Below are 18968 nucleotides of genomic sequence, written 5' to 3'. Positions count from 1 at the left end.
TGTCTCTACTTGTTTTCAGCAGAAAGCCTTGAAGCACATGATTGCTTCTCAAGTGATCTCTTGAAATATTCAAGTAGTTTTATAATCACTTTTGTAGCCATTTCTTTAGGTTCTACTGTTACCATCAAGTTTGATAATGCTCTTAAGAGAATGGTTGAATCTGTGTTCTGCTCTGAACTAGCACTGATCCCATTCATCTAGTAGAGAGTGCCAAAGTCAGACTGGACTTAGAGGGAACTGTTTAAGCTGCTCAAACACCAGTAGTGAAAAACCCCAGTGCCTTTCCTCTCTGGGAAAAAGAACTGTTTCTTGACAGATAATCTGTGCACACTTCAGGAAACATTTAGGGCAGTTTGAAACCTTTCAAGTGGTGTGACACTAAAAACAATTTTCTAAAGCAGATTCTTTCTGCTGGTTCACATGAGTGACCAAAGTCAGTTTTGCATTTTAGGGGATGACTCAGACCTTGGAAGGGATACAGCTCTTGCTTTTCAGTGTTTTGCTCTACAAAATACTTACATTTCCCAGGTCAATAATGAAACAATCTCCTTTGTTGAAGCTGGTCCAAGCCAGGGGGACTTCTGTGGCTCTTACAACTCTCCGGCCCTTGATATGCAGCAGCCTCTGGGCACTCAGATCATTAGTAACAACATGATTAAATCCAGAGGCAACACCACCTGCCTGAATGAAACAAAACAAAGCAGTCAGCTTTATTTCAGCTTCATTTCTGCAAGTTACTTTTTTTTTTTTTTTGCTACAGTTGAGGAGCTAGCAGAGGGAAAAAATAGCTTATGTAGCGAGAAGCAAGCCAAAGTAATGTACTGTTTAAGAGTGCTGACCACAGACCAGATAGACACCACTGCTGCTGAACTCTCAGGTGTGAACCTTTAGCCAAGGGAGCAGATATCACCCTCCTTCAAAGGGTTTTCAGATAAATAGCAAAAGTAAAAGCACAGAATTTACAGGACTCTCCAGCCTCCTTCAGAGGATGAGATAATACTGAACGCCATTGTTAGGACAAAAAAGGAACTGAGGAAAAGCAGATAATATATGCAGCTCCTTTTGAAGTTTTTCAAACTTGAATCTCAGAGGTTCAGGTGGTTTTAGTCCCTGGTTACATGTAGATGGATGGATAATTCCACAGCAGCTTGCAATTTCATGAAAGGAATATTTGCATCTTAAGAGTCAACCTGGCAAAGAGTAGCAAACTAGTGGAAGTGAGCACAAACTGCTGATTTACAATCTGTGAGTGTAAACATAAGCATAATCCTGTAAACTGGCTGGGATGTCTGCCTCTGTGAGGCAGCATTCTCCACTCCTCTGGGAGACCCACACCTTGTGTTGGAACAGAGAATGGCTCTTGAAATTACAAAAAAAAAAAATTAAAATGTAAAAGTTAGGGTGCATCACTGCCAACCTTACGCAGAGTTAAAAGCTTGATTGCATAGATACAGAGAAGTTACAAACCTCCATAATGGGCAGGAAAAGGCTGAATGAGCCACAGCTCCCAGGGCTTCTATCTACTATGGAGATATCCTCAGGAGATATATTACTTTATTCTTAAAAAAGCCCCACAGACAGTTGATGCAAAAAAAAAAAAAAAAAAAAAAAAGTAACTTTTCAGCTATTCAGCTTCTGGAAGTGACACAAGGACACTGACACTACACCTCTCCAAATGCTAAAATTTTTCAAAAAAAATTTGGGAGATTGTTTTTATCTACTTCAGAAAAAAAATGCAGTAGGTGACTGTGAAAGCATAATTTTTACATTCAAATGAAGTTCTGGTCTTTTCCATTCTATTAATGTTTCCAACCATTTAAGCAAACTGGGTTCTGCATTTGAACAAAAATACTTGGCCTGCAAGACAAATTATTTCTGTGAGATTTAACATCACCCAGACAGAGTCCCTACTGTGAACTCTCTTAGACACGTAAGTATGAAATTCTAGGACAGCTTTATTTTGGGAAAAAAAAAAATGGGAAAGGTTTTCACATATCAGAAGAGGCGCTGACAAACAAGCTGCTGCTTTCTGTACAAACCCTGGACTCCTACAGTTTAAGATGGGTGGTTCAGATCTAAACCCACAAAGCATTAATAAACTATTTTTCAAATCTCCATTTACAAAGAAAAATATTTTATTTTTATGTAGGGAAAAATGTGACATAAAATTTCAGAATGTATTTTGACAGACTCTTTACCTTGTATTTAATTCCTCCTTTGAAGTAACCCACAAACTCAGTAGATTCATATCCTTGAATTTCTCTACTCTGCACAGGCTTTCCTCCTAGATAGTCATCCATTTGAACAGCAAAGATAGCTACAGCTGTGCTTTCATCCTGGGTGCATTCTTTCCCTGAAATAAGGGGAAACATGTCAGTAAAACATTAATATAATTTTGAATTCTGTTGGAGAAATTATTTCTGCAACAACTGGACACTGCCTTCAGCAGATTGTATAACCCATGTTTATGTGGAAACAAAGCACTGAATCACAACCTTGTTCACCACCAAGTAACATGATCTTCCAGACCATTTCTTGACTACTTGCAGAACTGCATTCATAAGGGAAAAAAATGGTGAAAAATAGTGAAGTCCACCTTCTCTTAGAATCTTCAAACAAAAGAATAATTTAATTGAGTTTAGCATGGCAAACATGAGCTGTAATGAGTTTTGGACTTTCAGCTGAAGTTCAAAGAAAGAAAGAAAGGTCATGTGAAAGGACTGTCTGGATGGTAAAGCATGTATTTATTCTAATAACAACTCACCAAACCACAAAGCCAAAATAATTCAATAGCAGTCCTCTTGACACTACAATGCAAGCAAGATATTTGCCTGGTACAGCTGGGAGAAAGAAAAGCAGCTTTGGGGTTAAGATATTTGCTTCATGAGGTCACACTTTGTTTTGTACCTTACAGAGAGTAGCCTATTCCCAAGACTGTGGCGAAATAGCCTCTTGACCTGCTATGCTGATGCCTGTACTTGCTGAAAACAGGCTGTATATTAAACTAAAGATTTTAATGCAAGCCCATACATTTTAGATGAGTCTTTTCAGCAGTTTTAATTGTTTCAAGAAAAGCACAAATAGAATAAAGTCTAATAAACCAGGCTTCTCAGTAATTACAGAAGAAAAAGGAAAGGTGAGGCCTTCCATTTGTTTCTCAGTCACTCCATGATAGAACTTGCTATGTTCCCATATGCTTTCTCAGAACTGGGTACCACCTTAAAGTTGGTGATAAAGTTTTGGAGGTTTTAGGGGTGGTTTTGGAGGTTTTTTTGTTCTTTTTCTAAATAGGGGTAATCATATCCATTACGATAGATCTTTCTAAATTACTACTTGCAATTACACATAACAGGGTTCAGAGTTAAAGAAAAATGATTTTTGAACAGAGTCAGAGATCAGAACTACTTAGATTGGTCTCACAGCTGTTACGCAATAAAATACTCAGCAAAATCCAATTAAAATAAAAAATCAAGTGAGCATCAGTCCAAACATAAGTTACTCAGGCTTGTAGGAAAACCAAATTTACCTTACAGTCTAAGGCACAAACAGCTACAAATAAGCCAGAGCATAAAAAGAAAAAAGAACAAGTTTTTACCAAACAGATCCTGGGTAACATGGACAGAGCTTATGACTTCATCTCTGGGAACAAGGATTACAAAACAGTTAAAAAACACCATGCATGATTTTATTAAAGATACAAAATGGGGTACAGCCAATCTCACTTGCACAAGTATTTTCATACTGGCACAGTGCATGCTGTTTCCATTAAGGATAGTTTCAAGACCAGACAGCTCCCTTAGGATTCGTACAGCTACTAAGGTATCCCTCAAGTGCCAGTAGAGACAACTGAGTCAGGATGTCTGAGCAATGTTAAAAGTGGATAAACCTGCAGCAAAACAGATCCACACTGATTGCTTGGCCATGCCAACAATGTTGATACACCCAGGTTAGCTTGCTCAGAAATTATCCAACCTCAACAGCATCTCAGTGCCTGTGAGATACCTGGTAAACAGTGGCTTCCCCATAGGAGCTGCAGCATGGCAAAACAACTGTGGGGTGACCTTACCCCACTGATGCCAGTCACAGCTGAAGACTGTCAGCACACTGAGGTCACAGTCCCATGCTCTAGACCTTCTTTTAACCCATTGAGTGTGTCTAAGCAAGGAATTAGGAGGACCTTTCTCACTATGTAATAGGAAAGTTTGACGTTGGGGGTCCTTTTTGCAGGTCAGAATCTGTGCACACTCAGCCACTGTACATGGCTGCCACAGTAACATACCACAGGTGACAAGCAGGAGTAGGACTGCATCACCAAATGGCAAAGCCCTTGTAAGTACCTATGACCAAAGTCTGCAGTGTTTCCCCCATCACAAGAATCCTTTCTTTCCATCCCAAAGTCTGGGTGATAGTGACTGCTGCAGCTGTCCAGAGACACTTAGGCAAAGTCTTCAGAAAGACCCTATTGTGATCTTCCTCCCCACAGATTACAGTCTTTGCTTACAAGGAAAAATTTGGTGTACATAACAGCAGCGTGAATCAGTTAAAAATACCAACATGATTCCACAGTTTTTGCCCTGAGTGTGACTGGCCCTCCCAATACACCTTATTTGAAGTCCTGGTTCCTGTTGCTAGCAAGTGTGCAGCGATGTTTGAGATTATTCCACCCCACTGCTGATGTATCTGGCAAGCAGGAAGGGATTTGCCAGAACTGAGCCTCCCTGCTGCCACCTTGCCAGCTGCACAACAACAGTGGGTGCCCAGATCACCTGGAGCCATTTAGACTACCTAGACAGCACCACATCAGCACAACGTGTGCATCAATGTGTACAACTAAAGCTCTTCAGCCACCAGCAATGAAGTTTTAATTGCTGCAAATGTCAGTCACTGTTCTACCTTCCCTTCCCAAGAGCTGCAAACAGCCCTTACATCACTCCCTGTGATGTGTCTACTAGACCTTCACTAAAACATGAGTAGTTCCAGCTTCATTAACAAAGATCCACAAAACCAAACCCTGCTACTAATTAGCAGCACTGCTGACAGAAAAGTCTCTGCCAGAAATTCATTCACACTGCCATCTATGATTATACTCTTACCAGACACAAACACACTAACATTCTTGCCAGCTGGAAAACTCTGAAGACATGCAAAATTCAACGCTCAAACATTTATGCAGAAACAACCCGAGCTTTATCTGCAATTATTTTTCAATGCATGCAAAAGTACAATGAGAACTGCAGCAGCTCAAGCACGGTAACGTTAATACACCTATCTTTATGTGCATTCATTGAGATTATTGCCTACAAACACAATCTTGTTGGTGAAACAAGAAAAACGTAGTAAGTTTCAGGCAGCTAAACAGCAATCACTGTGGCAGGATGACCTGTCGCCAGATGGGGAAGTCACATGCAACCTCCAGGAGATGGGGAAGTCACTGAAAACACAACTTTGATGTAAAGTGGGCTAGTCAAGGTGGAAGATATCAGCCCGGTTCCAATCCCTGTAGGCTGTCAGTCTGATATTAACGAGGTTTCAAAGAAAACCTGGTGTCAAAAACTTGATCTCTGTACCATCAGCAAACAAAATTAATCTAGCTGGAAAAGGCACACCCAGACGCTAATCAGGGCAACAACACCACAGAGAGATGGCCAAGAGGACATTTTTATCTAGATGGAAATAAAGGCAAGAAAACTACTCATGTGAGTGAAGGCAGGATTTCACTCCAGAACCTCTGTCGGGTGCAGCCAAGATTTGCCTTTAACACTTCAGTACTTTCCCAAACTACCACCGCAAAGTGAGCAAGCTTTCACCTTTCTGCCACGGCCCACAGTCCCACCCCTCAGTCCCTCAGCATCGGAGGCGATGACGCTCGGCACAACCCCGATCCTTGGTGGCAGCCCCACTTCTGCCTCCACCTCGAGTACCCCTCCGGGCAGCCTCGCACCCGCAGCCTTACTGAGAAGGGCGGGGAAAGCCCTGTCCCGGCTGCCCTGGAGCCCGGCGAGCCCCCAGCGGCCGGCCGGGCCCTGCGGGCTACCCTCGCTCCTACCGAGCCAGTAGTGCAGGCGGTAGGCGACGTTGTCCCCGCGGCGCTCCGTGCGCAGCACCAGGTACGCGTCCCCAACGAAGAAGTCGCCGTGGCGGCTCGGGGGCACCGGCACCAGCTCCAGCCGCTCGACGCGCCACACCTGCAGCCCACTCTGCCGCCCGGCCTCGGCGAACGCCGGCGGGAACCGCTCAGGAGCCATGGCTGGAAGTGGGGAAGCCGCGGAGGCTCCGCACCGCCCGTTTATAGCGCCGGGCAGGCGGGCGGGGCCGGCCCGGGGCGGGTGCGGAGGGATGCGCCTGTCCCACCCCTTCCAGCAGCACCCAGGGCCTGGGCGGGTGCGGGGGGATGCGCCTGTCCCACCCCTTCCAGCGGCACCCAGGGCCTGGGCGGGTGCGGGGGGATGCGCCTGTCCCACCCCTTCCAGCGGCACCCAGGGCCTGGGCGGGTGCGGGGGGATGCGCCTGTCCCACCCCTTCCAGCGGCACCCAGGGCCTGGGCGGGTGCGGGGGGATGCGCCTGTCCCACCCCTTCCAGCGGCACCCGGGCCGGCTCAGCTGTCCTGTAGTAACTCGTTTTTAACACGCCTGTTAAACAAACTCACCGGAATCCCTTTTGCGTCTGTGCCCAGCGCCGTAGCAGGGTTGTTATAAAAAAATCAGCCACCCTCACTGCAAACAGAGAACGTTTCTCTATTCTAAAATAATAGGAGAAAAGCCCACAAAAGACAAGAAAAAAAAAGTACAAGTGGGCTAATCCAGTGTCTGCGGATGTGCTGTTTGCTTCTGTAATTATCACATCTGCCTTGTATGCTGCTCATACCAGAATACAAAGAGTTTCTATAGCTTGCACTTGCGGCGGAGCGCTTTTCCATCCGCGGCTGGAATGGCAGAGCACAGCTCTCATTCACCCAGTAATCTCATTTCTTTTGTTCAATACTGATAGGAATCTTTCGGGGGCCGGGGGGAATCTTTCATCTGGGATTCCAGATGAAGCCCAGAATTTATATCAATTTCCCTTTCTCAGAAAATTAAGAGTTCTGCTGGTGTTTTTCCAAAACTGTGCAGCAGTCCAAAAGGTTTTAAACCCACTTCCTACTTGTCTGTCTCCTTTATAAATCTTTGGCACATCAACATGGCAATTGCAGTTTTCATTGCAATATGAAAATTATAGCAAATCACTGTTTTCCATCTGATATTGACAGGCAGCTCAGTCTGAGTACAGTACAAGCAGATGCAGTGCAAGCTGTCAGTACATCAAAAGATACATTTCAGAAAGGGTTTTGTTTAGCTTCATCATCTTATCCACCTGGATGAGTTTTGAAGCTCCTAATTCCCCCACTGGGTTGCTTTATCAAGTTAACACAAGAAGAGTGCAAGTATCCACCCGCAGGCAGATCAGGGCTCCCTCAGCAAGTGGGAGAGGCACTGCCAAATGCAACAAAGCAGCTGGAGAGCATCTTTGCTGGGGAAAAAAAAAAAGAAGTTAAAAAAAGAACACCACAACTAAGAAATCTGTGTAACTATCTTCCCATCTTCTCTTTATACTGTCTTGAGGCAACAGAGGACCTTGCATTGTGTATACCCACTATCATCTCCCATTTTGGTGGGCACCCTGTCATCAGTTTGCCAGACAGAGGTGCACAGGCACCCTCAGCTTTATCCTCACAGTTTAAAAAGGTAAACTCTGTGTGCTCTATTTTGTCTAAGGTCCAGCTGAACATGGTGCAGCTCACCTTAACAAGTTCACAGCCAAGCATTTTATCCCTCGTTCTGCCAGGGCTGCAGTAAGCCTGCTTGATAACAGTGTAATTCCCAAATAAATTACCTTTCTCAAAATGTTCATCATGTGAAGAAGAAGAAAAAAAAAGAGTAGCCAAAACATTCCAGCAGTTCTAGTTTCAATATGGTATCAAAATTTTCTGAAATACTCAAAAGTGATTTCTCCAATTTGTCCTCACATTTATGCCAGTTGTTCTTCTGTTCACTTTTACTCACTTAATTACACTAAGCAGTTTTTTTAATTGCATGCCTTTTTGCATTGTTGTGCATTAGTTTGCTTCAGTCAGCGAGGGTAGAACTTACCACGTACTCTATAATTGTATGGGTTTACTGTTTCTTCTGAAGTTGTCCAGGTGAACTTGCTTTGCAATTGTGCTGTTTTGCCCACACAGGAGCTCAAACCAGCCCAGTGTTACACAGTTTCATGTCTCCTCCTTCTGCTGTTTTACTTGTCTTGCCAGAATAAAATTGTTCATGCACAGATTGCACAGAATAGGTTGGTTAAGTTTATATCTCCTTATTACAGCTTTAAATTTTAAATCTAGAGACTAAATACTGCTCTGAGCAGAATGCCTCTTGCTGCCATGAGATGCATGCTGTTTGTTTAGCATTGACCATTCCCAGTATCACACACCAATGGACAAAGGTTAAAGACACAAGAACAGTTTAATTGCTTTGTCTCAGTGTCTGTGGCACAATTCAGACAGAAAGGATGTTAGTAGTGACAGCAGAGTTTTCTCATGCCTTAGTCTTACTAGGATTATGTAATCACTTACTCAGTGCTGGCAGAGAAAAACTTGGATTGAAGTTTATATCCTAAGTGCCAGGATACTTGTTTGTACTCTTCAGTGTTAATTTTTGACTGTTTGCAAATCTTGCTTTTGCAATCTCACTTCTAATAAAAGTTGTACTGTCTCCTGTTGTGATCCATCCTTTTTTGGCAGCAAAAGTAAGGACTAACATTGTTAACATGACAGATTTTCAAAAATTTTTTAAATAATCAAGAGCTTTCTAACATGGTTAATCAAAAGTGAAATTTTAGTGAAAATTTGGAGTATCTTAAAAGTTGCACATTCAGAAAGAATATATATAATTAGTTTTTATGTGCTTTTACATGTCCTTTGACATAGTAATTGAAGTGGAGAGGACTAAAAATAACATTGTCTTTGTGACTCAGAAGTCCTTGGTCAAACAGCAATTACTACACTCATTAGAAATTGCACTGTAATGGAATTTTAGACTACCTTAAGACTTCAAATAACTTTTTTCTAATTTACTAAATATTGTATCTTGCTGATAAACTAAACATGGCTTTCTGAGAAGGATGGCAAAGGCCTAGCACTGCTTTAGCTTTGTAGTAGCAAAGAGATATAATTTTGTGTCACACATTTTCCTCGGGGGAAGGCCAGATGTAGCAGTTGGCTGCAGGCACAGCCCAGGAACAGTTATGGGGAAAAGAGGGAGCTTTCTGCCTGCTCAACTGCACTGTTTGAGGTATGGCCACCTTTAAATGCCTCTCTTTTCCCAAGTCCTGATAGATCACACAGGAGTGTTAGAAGATGTCTGTCTTCCTCATCTAGTCCTTGAAAAAGAAGATTCAAATATATTGAATTTAAAGCTTTGACTCAGGGAATTCAAGGATTTATGAAAAACTTTGCCATTTAATTTTGCTCACTTATTTCCATTTTATTGAATAAGGGATCTTTCCCCCTCAAAGTACTGTTGTCATATACTGCATATATGCAGAGTGTGTGTGCAGACACCAGCATACCAGAATGCAATCTGAGTTCTTGTTTTTACCCCAGTCAGGGGAAAATTCAAAGAAACACAAGGTGGGGTTTCCAGGTGACATACACAAGGACCATAAAAGGATTCCCAGAAGTAAAGCCCCAGCATCTTTCCTAGCAGAAAAAACTTTCAGTTTACCCCAAGTCAAAGGTTTAAGTCCTTCTACAAAGCCTGACTTACAGTTCCAGGAGCTAACAATGGAAAAAATGAAAAGGAACGAAAGGGGAGAGAATATTTTGAAATGTCTCATGTGTTTCCTTCAACAAAGCTTATTTCTTCTTCACCTCCTGACCTCTAAAACCCTACCTAAACAAGGGGATTACAGATGTTTGGTTTTGCCTCTAGTTTCACATAACAAAGTTTGCTGTACATGGAGTATGTGTCAAAAGCACACTCTTGTCCAAACAGTGACAGAAGTCAACCTCTTTTCTCATCTGTTCTGTTGCTGAATTACAAATCAATAGTTATTTCAGATTTACTCTAAGTACAGTAAGTCAGTTCAAAAATCTAAGCTAATTTCTTATTACAATATTCATGTAAAAAATAATGATTACTGATAATGTAAGAGCTGAAGGAGAATTTGTTTATACACCTTTAAAAGCAATGTTATCAAAACAAGCTGTAGAATTATGTTACCACTTCTCATTCTCTCATCATCCTTCCATCCTGTGGGGTAACTCAGCTTCAGCTGGAGAGAACATGCTGAAGAAAGACTGAAACCTAACTTTCCTCCTTATTGGCAAGGTTTGAGTTATGAGGTTGCCAGATGAGAGGTATGAAAAACCTGGCATAAAGAAATGAAGTCCTCCTTTACCTTCAAGACAGGAATCTAGTTTTAGTCCTTCAAGTCCAGAGCAAATAAAGGGCCTTGGTGTGTAGCTTTGAGGCAGGAGTTTAAGGCATGGAGAGGGCAGGATCACAGCTATACTGTGTGCCCCACTTGGCTCCTACCTGCTTAGTGAGAGCTGTCACTAAAGAAGTAGCCTGTCAGGGACAGGCCATGAGGGATTTTCAGTGGTACCCACCTCTCTCACCTGAGCAGGCAAGGACACCACGTGCCCAGCAGCTGAGCAGCTCTGACTCTCCAAATACATCTTCCAGCAATGGGACTCAGTAGGGCGTGTAGAGAAAGTGACTCTGAGTGTTGGCTTCAGTCGGAGAATCTAGGCAAACACTTCTGTCACGGGGATAGTGAGAAGTGAAGTGTTACTTATAAAGTACGTTACAGCTCCCTGAATTTTTCTTATGTTCTTCCCTTGAAATACTGAATGAACAGCATAAATGTTTAACCAATAAATTCTGATCTTCTGTTCATCTCAAGCCACAGTATTATGGCATTATTTATTGTATTTCAAGAAGTCAGAGAGAGGGAATTGAAGCACTCCTTCACAAATCACCTATCTTCCAAAAGACAGGTCTCCTTTATTTTCCTGTGACATGACATTTCATGTGATGATCATGAGATTAGATAAGATTTAGAAAAGTATATTCTCAGGCTCATAATTTTATTTTGACTATCTAGATAATGTTGTCATGATTCCCATCAATGATTAATCATCCTGTCCACATTACATGCTCATTTGGGCTACCAAAGGAATAAATCATGCTGTTCTCTATGGGGCCCAGTAACTTTCACCAAGACCATCCCACTGATCCTTAAGTTTTCTTTCTTGTATTTAGATATAGTGGTCTCAAGTTCCATGGTGAAAAAGTTCCAGCCCTTTTCAAAAAGTTCAAATTTTAGTGAATCAGTGTATGTTTATTTAAACTAGAAAAATGGAAAGGCCATTCTTTATTGAGAAATATTCAGAAATACTGGCCAGAAGGTATTAGTCAGAAAGTTTAATTAAAATAAGACTATTTTGTATCAGGTGATACCTTTGATTATTGATACAAAGCCTCTTTCACATGCTTTTATAAATTTCCACGGTATTGCTGGGACTCAAGTGTACACTGCTTTGTGAAAAAAATATTGCAAAGGATGGAAATCAAACCCTGATTTCTGTATTTATGTAATTATTTACAAAAGTTCAAAACCATAGCCTAAAGAGGGCTACTAGAAGGTAGTTACAGAATTTGTCTGCATAGACTGATATTCTGTAAATGTCAAAGAGTATGATTAACCATTTTGAATTTGAAAATACTGTCAGTTTGGTCTGACTATGATTTCCTAATGATATTTTGCATGTTAAGAAGTGATAATGGAAGGTTCTTAATTCTATATTGCAGCCACAGGTTTGGATGACTTAAGTTATTTTTAAACATTTGGAAAAGAGGGACAAGGAAACAGGCACACTGCCATTTTCCATCAGTGCAGTAATTAAAGTTAAAAGCATCTAAGTAAAATTGAGGAAGAGAGAAGAGGAAGAGAGTTTTACTCAGAAACAAGAATTCAAGAACAATTTCAAGAGAGCACAGTCATCTTCTAGACCCATTTATTAAATATGCAAAATCCACTAAAGTCAAACTCTCCAACAAGGTTTTTTAATCTGTTGAAGGAGTGCCTGAAATTTTGGATATGGCATTATGGAGAGTGCAGAGAACCCATGGAAAACAATCTTCTCCATCTGTATAAACCAGTGGCTCTTCTAGAAGTCTACTCACAAAGAGGGAAGGGGTAACAATCAAATCTATAGAAAAGTGGTAATAAGCAAAACTGATAGTAGCTATCTAATTTGAGGGAAGATTCCAGTTTCATTTATTTAACTGCATTCTTAAATAGTAGAATAGTGTTTCCCTCATTATTTCCTTGATATTAACTTGTCTGAAATTAATATAGAAAGCAACAACCATTGTGCAATGTTAAGCTAAGATCCTCAGGAAAGGATCTATTTTTGTAAGTTTCTAGTTGTAGATGTGTTTTGAAATAAAGTCATTCTGAGATAGATTTTTCTCTTGCATGAAGACTATGCCAATGCATTTATAGGTTCTGGGAGTGAAAAGCAGAGTACTCACAGCATGTGCATCTTCTACCCCCATTTAGCAAGTAGTGCCTCTGAATTATCACAGAAGGAGAATTCATGGTAGCTGATTTCAGTGATAGATATCCATGGAATAGGCCAGATCCTGTATTCCAGGCAAAAGAGTTGTAAGATTGTTTTACTTCTTAACTAATTTAAAAGCTTAACTTCTTTAAGCTTTTAAAAATTTTCAGAATAACACAGTTCACTGCAATAAAATGGCTGTTTTCTAAATACAGGTATGGCTGTTTTCTAAATACAGAGTAGCTCCTCATTTTCATCAAATCTCACACATAAACTTATCCTGGATTTGGAAACCATGTATTGAAACTAATTTTTTAAAAAACATTCATTAACATTCACATAAAATTTGAAACAGCTTCTAAAAGTTTGCATCAGTTTTTAATTCAGAGACCATGAAAACTTACCTAAGTCACTAGAATATCTGAAGCAGAAAAGAAGGAGAGAAAAAGAGGAAGAATTTCTCTTTTCTGACTTTGTGTAAAAAGTCTGCTTGAAGGTTTCTTGGATTTAGTACACATCTTGAAAAAGATAAACATTTTCTGGACTGTTCAAAGCATCCAGTTCTTACCAAGCTCATATAGGAAAGTGGTTATGCCTCACATTTATTTTTTTAAGCACAAGTGTACTGTTATACTTTAATTAATAAAAGTGGTTTTAAACTCTCCAAGAATAACACGTTTGAGAATTATGGACTTTGTTACTGTGTGTCAGCATTTATGTATTAGCCATGCTGCCAACACCACACCAAGATCACTAACAAAAGTCCTGTCACAGCATTTTAGAGTTAATAGTTTCAGCACTGCTTCAGTTTCAACGGGGCAGCAAAGCTTCCCTGATCAGCCTTCCCCAATTAAATGAGTCCTTTCTCAGACATTTATTGGGGATCATCCCATTGAATCTAACAGATCTGAAAGCAAAGTTCTCTGAAGAACAAAGGCATCCAAACATCCATTTTTACATCAGGGGCATCAGGTTTATAAAATTAACTTCTTCCTTTTCTCTGAGGTATTGAAAGTATCCTAATTTTCCCAAAAGCTGCTGACATTTGCAATCCTGCTGAAGGCAGCTTCTAAAATAATTATCTCATGGTAGCCCATGTTCAAGATGAGATCTTGATATTGCTCAAGAGGTCTACAGAAAGAGATCTATTTTAAATCAAATTCCTGTTTCAAGAGTCTGAGATATACTTACTGGAAACAAACCCAACCTCTTTGTTTTCTGATTAGCACTATAGCAAGAAAGCATGGAGGTGCCTTGACATTAAATGTTGACCTATCAACACAACATTTATTTTGAAGTTGTTTTCATAAGTCTAAATGAAAGAAAAGGCATGGAGGAATATATCGTTAGGCTTTTTTGCCACTCATCAGGAACAAGAGAAAAAGTCTGAAGAACACACATTTCCTATCATCTGAAGTCTGATCAGTAAATCATACATTTCCCTCAGCCTTAGTGCCAATGCAAAAGTTACTCCTATAGGAATCAATACACTTTCTCAGTACCTTGTTTTAAGGAGCCTATTATCCTAGAGAAGTCATGTCCTCAGGGACACACTGCAGTACCTTTGCAGACCTGTTCTTCTGATTCCTCTTCCTATTTGATTGTCCACTGACAAAGGGCAGATACCAAATAGAATAAAACAGGGTAAAATGCATAAGTGATTTGAAACAGAGAAATGTGCAGTTTATTTACACACTCTCAATCCTAGCTAGCATTAGGCATAACACCCAGAATAAATTAATTTTCTCTCTAAAAACAGACTTAAAACCTAATGTCTCTGATATTTGCCATCCCCTTGTTTCCTTTACATTAATAATGCGTGAGAGACCGTAATGTTAATGGCAATGACTCAAAAGAATTGGCCATTTGCAAAAGCCACAGAGTGCTCTGCTGACCTGGGGCAAAATAACACCCACATACAGAGAGCATACACCTCCACCACAGGGGCTACAAGCTGGGGTTTGAGCCAGCTAAAGGAAGAGGCCAATAACAAGCAGATCCTGCATGGTGAGATAGTGCTTTTATCACTTCAGTGCTCTCTCTTGGATAATTGGCTCAGATGTGAAAACTCCTCTCTGGGGAAGTACCGGAACATTCACCCACAGGCCATAATTCACTCAACTGTGCTGATGAGAGGCAGCTGTAATGTCTTAGAAGGGGTAATAAATCATCAAAGACCCTCAAAATGTTACATCATACAGTGTAAAACTCCTCACCCCAAGAGGAGAGTATGTTAATCCATTCAACTTTGTGTTTTGTGGGCTTTCCCCATTCTCAATGGATAAGGAACGCCACCATCACTCATCAAAATTGCAACCAAGACTTGCTGCTGGACCCACAGATGGTAACTATGTACCTTTCTACTCTTATCCTTTCTTTCTTTTCCCTTATGCATTTTCTTAAGTGTTATCTTAATGCTTTTTTATTATTATAGATAATAACAAAATGTCTACATAGTGCTTTCCATTGCAATCAAATTGTTCTAAAATAAACCCTACAGAAATATATATTTATAAACATTGGTCATTCAACGTCATTTCACTCTAACACACCCCAAGGGATCTATTATCAAGTACCTGGCTTACCCTCCCCTTCTGGAGCAGGTTATAACAAATATTGTATATACATGTGCTCCCATACAGATCTACAGCATTCACTACTTCCAGAATAAAACTGTTGAACAGATATCAAGCAGCCTTTAGCTTTTCTTCCAGATCAGTAGTTTAGGTCTTTTCCCTGAGTCTTCAGTTTAACCTGCTAACTTAAATCCCATCCCACCCCCTCTGTGCAATGCTCTGAGGTCTCTGACATTTTCCTGTCCCATGTTTCCAAGCCTTCTTTACTAGACCTCCTAGAGGCCAAACAAAAATGTGATCTGTATCCCGACCATATACCCCTTCCTATATAACTTCTGAGAGTGTATTTCTCAAATTTCTACTTCTATAAATAAAATCCTAAACAGTACCACAAAAGAATGGGTGATGTCCAATCTTACAAGACCTACAATGTTGCAAAACTGTGATATACTGTGTGATGCTAGGAAAACAAGAAATCAAAACAAACAAAATAAACAAATAACCCCCCCCAAACCCCATCACAATTAAGTTAATAAATAAGTTTATAAATTTTTGACTCTTTTTTTTTGAATGACATTGCAACAGAAAACTAGGTACATGGACAGTGTGCTTGAAATTGCAGATATGGAAGGTACTTAAGGCTTTGCCCTTCCTGAATTCGAGAGAAGGATTTCACTTGGTCAATCCAAGGTAGCCAACATGACACACTTACCCAGCTCCTGCATGGTAGAGTTCACATTTTGCATAGGCCATGCCAGCCAGCTTTTAAAGGCATAATCAGAGGGACATAATCAGAAGGACGGGTACATATTTTAACATTTGTTCCAGTACAGGCCATTATATCCCCTTTCCTTCCTTGCCTTTTCCACAAGGTCAAAAAGTTTCCTCTGTTGGGAACAGAAAATCCCTTTGTTATCCTTTGATTTTCTCTGTTTTTAGTTATTTTCACTAGTAACATTTTATTTACTTTCAAAAGTACATAACCATCAACAAGAACAATTATACTCACAGGAAAAACACACAGGAACGCAGCTTTTTATGGCTCCCCTGTTTTGACATTCCACTGGCTGTCAGGCAATTGCTGTTTTCCTATCCATCTCTTGAGATGAACATTCAAGAAATAACCATCACTGCTTGACTTCCATAGTCTTCAAATAAGCAAGTAAGAAGCAAGTGAAAATAACCTGTTTCTCTTTACGAAGTAAAAAATGACAGGCAGGGTCAGTTGAAGAACACGTTATTACAGATAAGTTTATTTTCCAAAGCATATTTTTAGCACAACCTGCATGACAGACACTTCCTTGATTTACTTTTTCCAGCTAAGAAAAGGCCTCTGTGGAGGAAAAGTAGCACTCCAATGTTATAAAGCTTGATGTTTTAAGCAGTTATGGAATAGAGTTTCTGTGTTTCACACACTGTCTGTTGGTTTGTAACTTGAGGAAATCCCAGGGTACTGAAACTAAACTGACTTTCTATGAAAAGAACCGTGTACAGGCAGCCTGCAGCCACAGCTCCCTTTCCAGCTATGCACCATGCCACTGCCTCTTCCAAAGCCCTCTCCTCATGAATCCACAGCTCCCTTCTTTTCCCAGTCTCACCCTTGCTTGTTGTCCTTCACCATGGTGTGCACAAAATTCAGCCAGAACAGTCCCAGCACTTCCTGAGCTGTTACAGTGGTTGGTGTCAAAGGAAAAGAGGGCATTATTCTCATCTAAGTGAAAAGAGGAATCCCATAATATTTTTCATTTGGCTTCACTCCTTTATATAGCCTTGCACAGGTCTCTATGTGTCTTTTGGGATGCAGTTAGTGCCTTATTAAAGACAGTCCCTTATTTAAAACAAATTAATATCTTTCTTCCTTACATGAACTAAATAGTGCAGTGTTAGCTAACTGCAGTTGTGTTATTAAGGTAATAAAATTACCCCACTGCTATCAGCACAACATGATAAGGTATAATTGCTCAAAGCAATACTCAATGGAGCAGAGAAGTATCTAGCAGAAAATTATTTTTTCTGTTTTTTCCAGTATATTAATTTTAATTGCAGTCAATACAAGATTTATTTTATTGCAAACCAACCTGCTATCTTTACTATCATTTGTAAATCAGGTCTCAGAAAGATTTTAATAAATAATTCTTTAAATTAAGATTTTTAGTACATTGTTAAGTCGATTATTTAGAGTCTTTTTATGACTTTGTTCCACAGGAAAGGCATAAAATTTGGTATTTCAAAGGCTACTTAAAATTTGATGACCACCTGAATACTCTGGGTGTTTATGCTAACATTTTCAAATGCATGGGTTTGTCATGGAGGAAGGATATAGAAAAGTACATTTTAGTTGAACTTGGGCATAAATTCAGGGTAAAGAATGTAATCAAAGTTACAGAAGTATTGCAAGATCTTAGATTAGAACGAGGAGTCACAGGAACACAGAATCAACTAGGCTGGAAAGGACTTTGAGATCATCAAGCCCAACCTATGACCTAACACCACCTTGGAAACTAGACCACGACCCTAAGTGCCACATCCAATCTTTCCTTAAAGTCCTGTATGTAATTCAAACACTGATTTTAACCTGCAGGGTAATCATTCCTGAGTTCCAGAAATCACAGCAGACATGGCTAAATCTAACCCAAAGTACAACAGTTTTAGAGATAACATTGAATTTGAAGTATATGGGGGATGGCAGAGGATGTCCTGAGTAGACACCTTGAAATCTGTTTTATTATAAAGTTTGTCTTATGATAAAGATATATAGGATAAGTTCTATACATATGCAAAATACTAGCATTAATATCTTACAGAATCTACTGTTTTGTCTCTATAGAGTCAGTATGTATGGGTGACAGATCTGAACATACTTTTGTGTAACACTTGGTCCTTCTGGTCATTTATGAAATCACAGTATTTACAGTTAAAACCTGTAAACCTGCTTCTTCCTTTCAGGATTTCAGAAAGCATCCACATTCTCTCTGCATCTATATGAGCTGTAGGGGTTTTCAGAAAGCAGTTTCTAAAGGAACAATTCCATAGTGCTGCCTAAAACAAAGTAATTCACCACCATTAAGCCTGTTTCAAAGTACACTGAAGGTAATGGAAGAATACTGACTGACTGGAGCAGATTTTAGACCAGTGACATTTTTGGTAATGGCTACTGTGCATTACTCATATGCTGGGCTAAGAGGTGTTCACACTGAAGTTGACTCTGTGCCCAAAGGCTGACATAGCTGTCAGCAGCACTTACAGTGCATTTTCACCCCCACAATGAGCATGCAAAAGTAAAAAGAATGAAGAGCTTTTGCCTGTATCTCTAACTGCTGAGGCATGAGAACATCACTTTAGCCAGCCCTTGATACAAAAACCACACTCTGCTTCCTCTGGGGTTTAAGAGCTTTGCAAAGTGCTTCAGAGGAGATGGAGATCAGCCTGAAGAGCAAACATCTCTGCAGGGCAGTCTCAGGCCCCTTTGGACTCTGAGTTTGAGTGTGTAACAGGGGCACAGGTTGATGCTAATCTGAGGCCAACATGAAGAGCCTCAGAGCACTCTGCTCAGGTGCTGCACTTCTTGCACATGTACCTATAAAAGAGTGCAATGGGCAATGATGCAGAGACACAGCAGAATGCCAGTGACACTGCTCTCCTGCTGGGCTCTGCTGGATGCTGCTGCCATGCACCAGGACAACACTGCAGTGCGAGCAGAACTGCTCTCTGGAGAGCCTCTCAATCTCCATGTTGTAATGGATCATCAGCAGCATTTTCAGATCCAGCCACTGCACTGTATTGGTAAGCCTGGGTG

General features: G+C 40.5%; 1 protein-coding gene across 4 annotated transcripts in view; it reads right to left on the bottom strand.

Moving 5' to 3' along the window:
• Positions 1-12647, bottom strand: part of SCIN (scinderin) — a 54820-nt gene extending 42173 nt beyond the window's left edge. Inside the window, exons 1-5 of one of the 4 annotated variants that reach the window (XM_036406437.2) lie at positions 12568-12647; positions 8128-10786; positions 6648-7507; positions 2199-2353; positions 520-681 (exon numbers count right to left, since the gene is read on the bottom strand). In XM_036406437.2, coding sequence (XP_036262330.1) covers positions 520-681; positions 2199-2300 — 264 coding nt within the window. In that variant the 5' untranslated portion in view covers positions 2301-2353; positions 6648-7507; positions 8128-10786; positions 12568-12647. Of the gene's footprint in view, positions 1-519; positions 682-2198; positions 2354-6046; positions 6270-6647; positions 7508-8127; positions 10787-12567 lie in introns of those variants that run through there. The other 3 variants (XM_036406438.2, XM_036406439.2, XM_036406436.2) reach the window with 3 other exon arrangements.
• Positions 12648-18968: the final 6321 nt, after the last annotated feature.

The sequence above is a fragment of the Molothrus ater genome, chromosome 1 (assembly GCF_012460135.2).
Source record: "Molothrus ater isolate BHLD 08-10-18 breed brown headed cowbird chromosome 1, BPBGC_Mater_1.1, whole genome shotgun sequence".
In the NCBI taxonomy this organism is placed as follows: domain Eukaryota; kingdom Metazoa; phylum Chordata; class Aves; order Passeriformes; family Icteridae; genus Molothrus; species Molothrus ater.
This window is presented reverse-complemented; position numbering and strand designations above follow the sequence as displayed.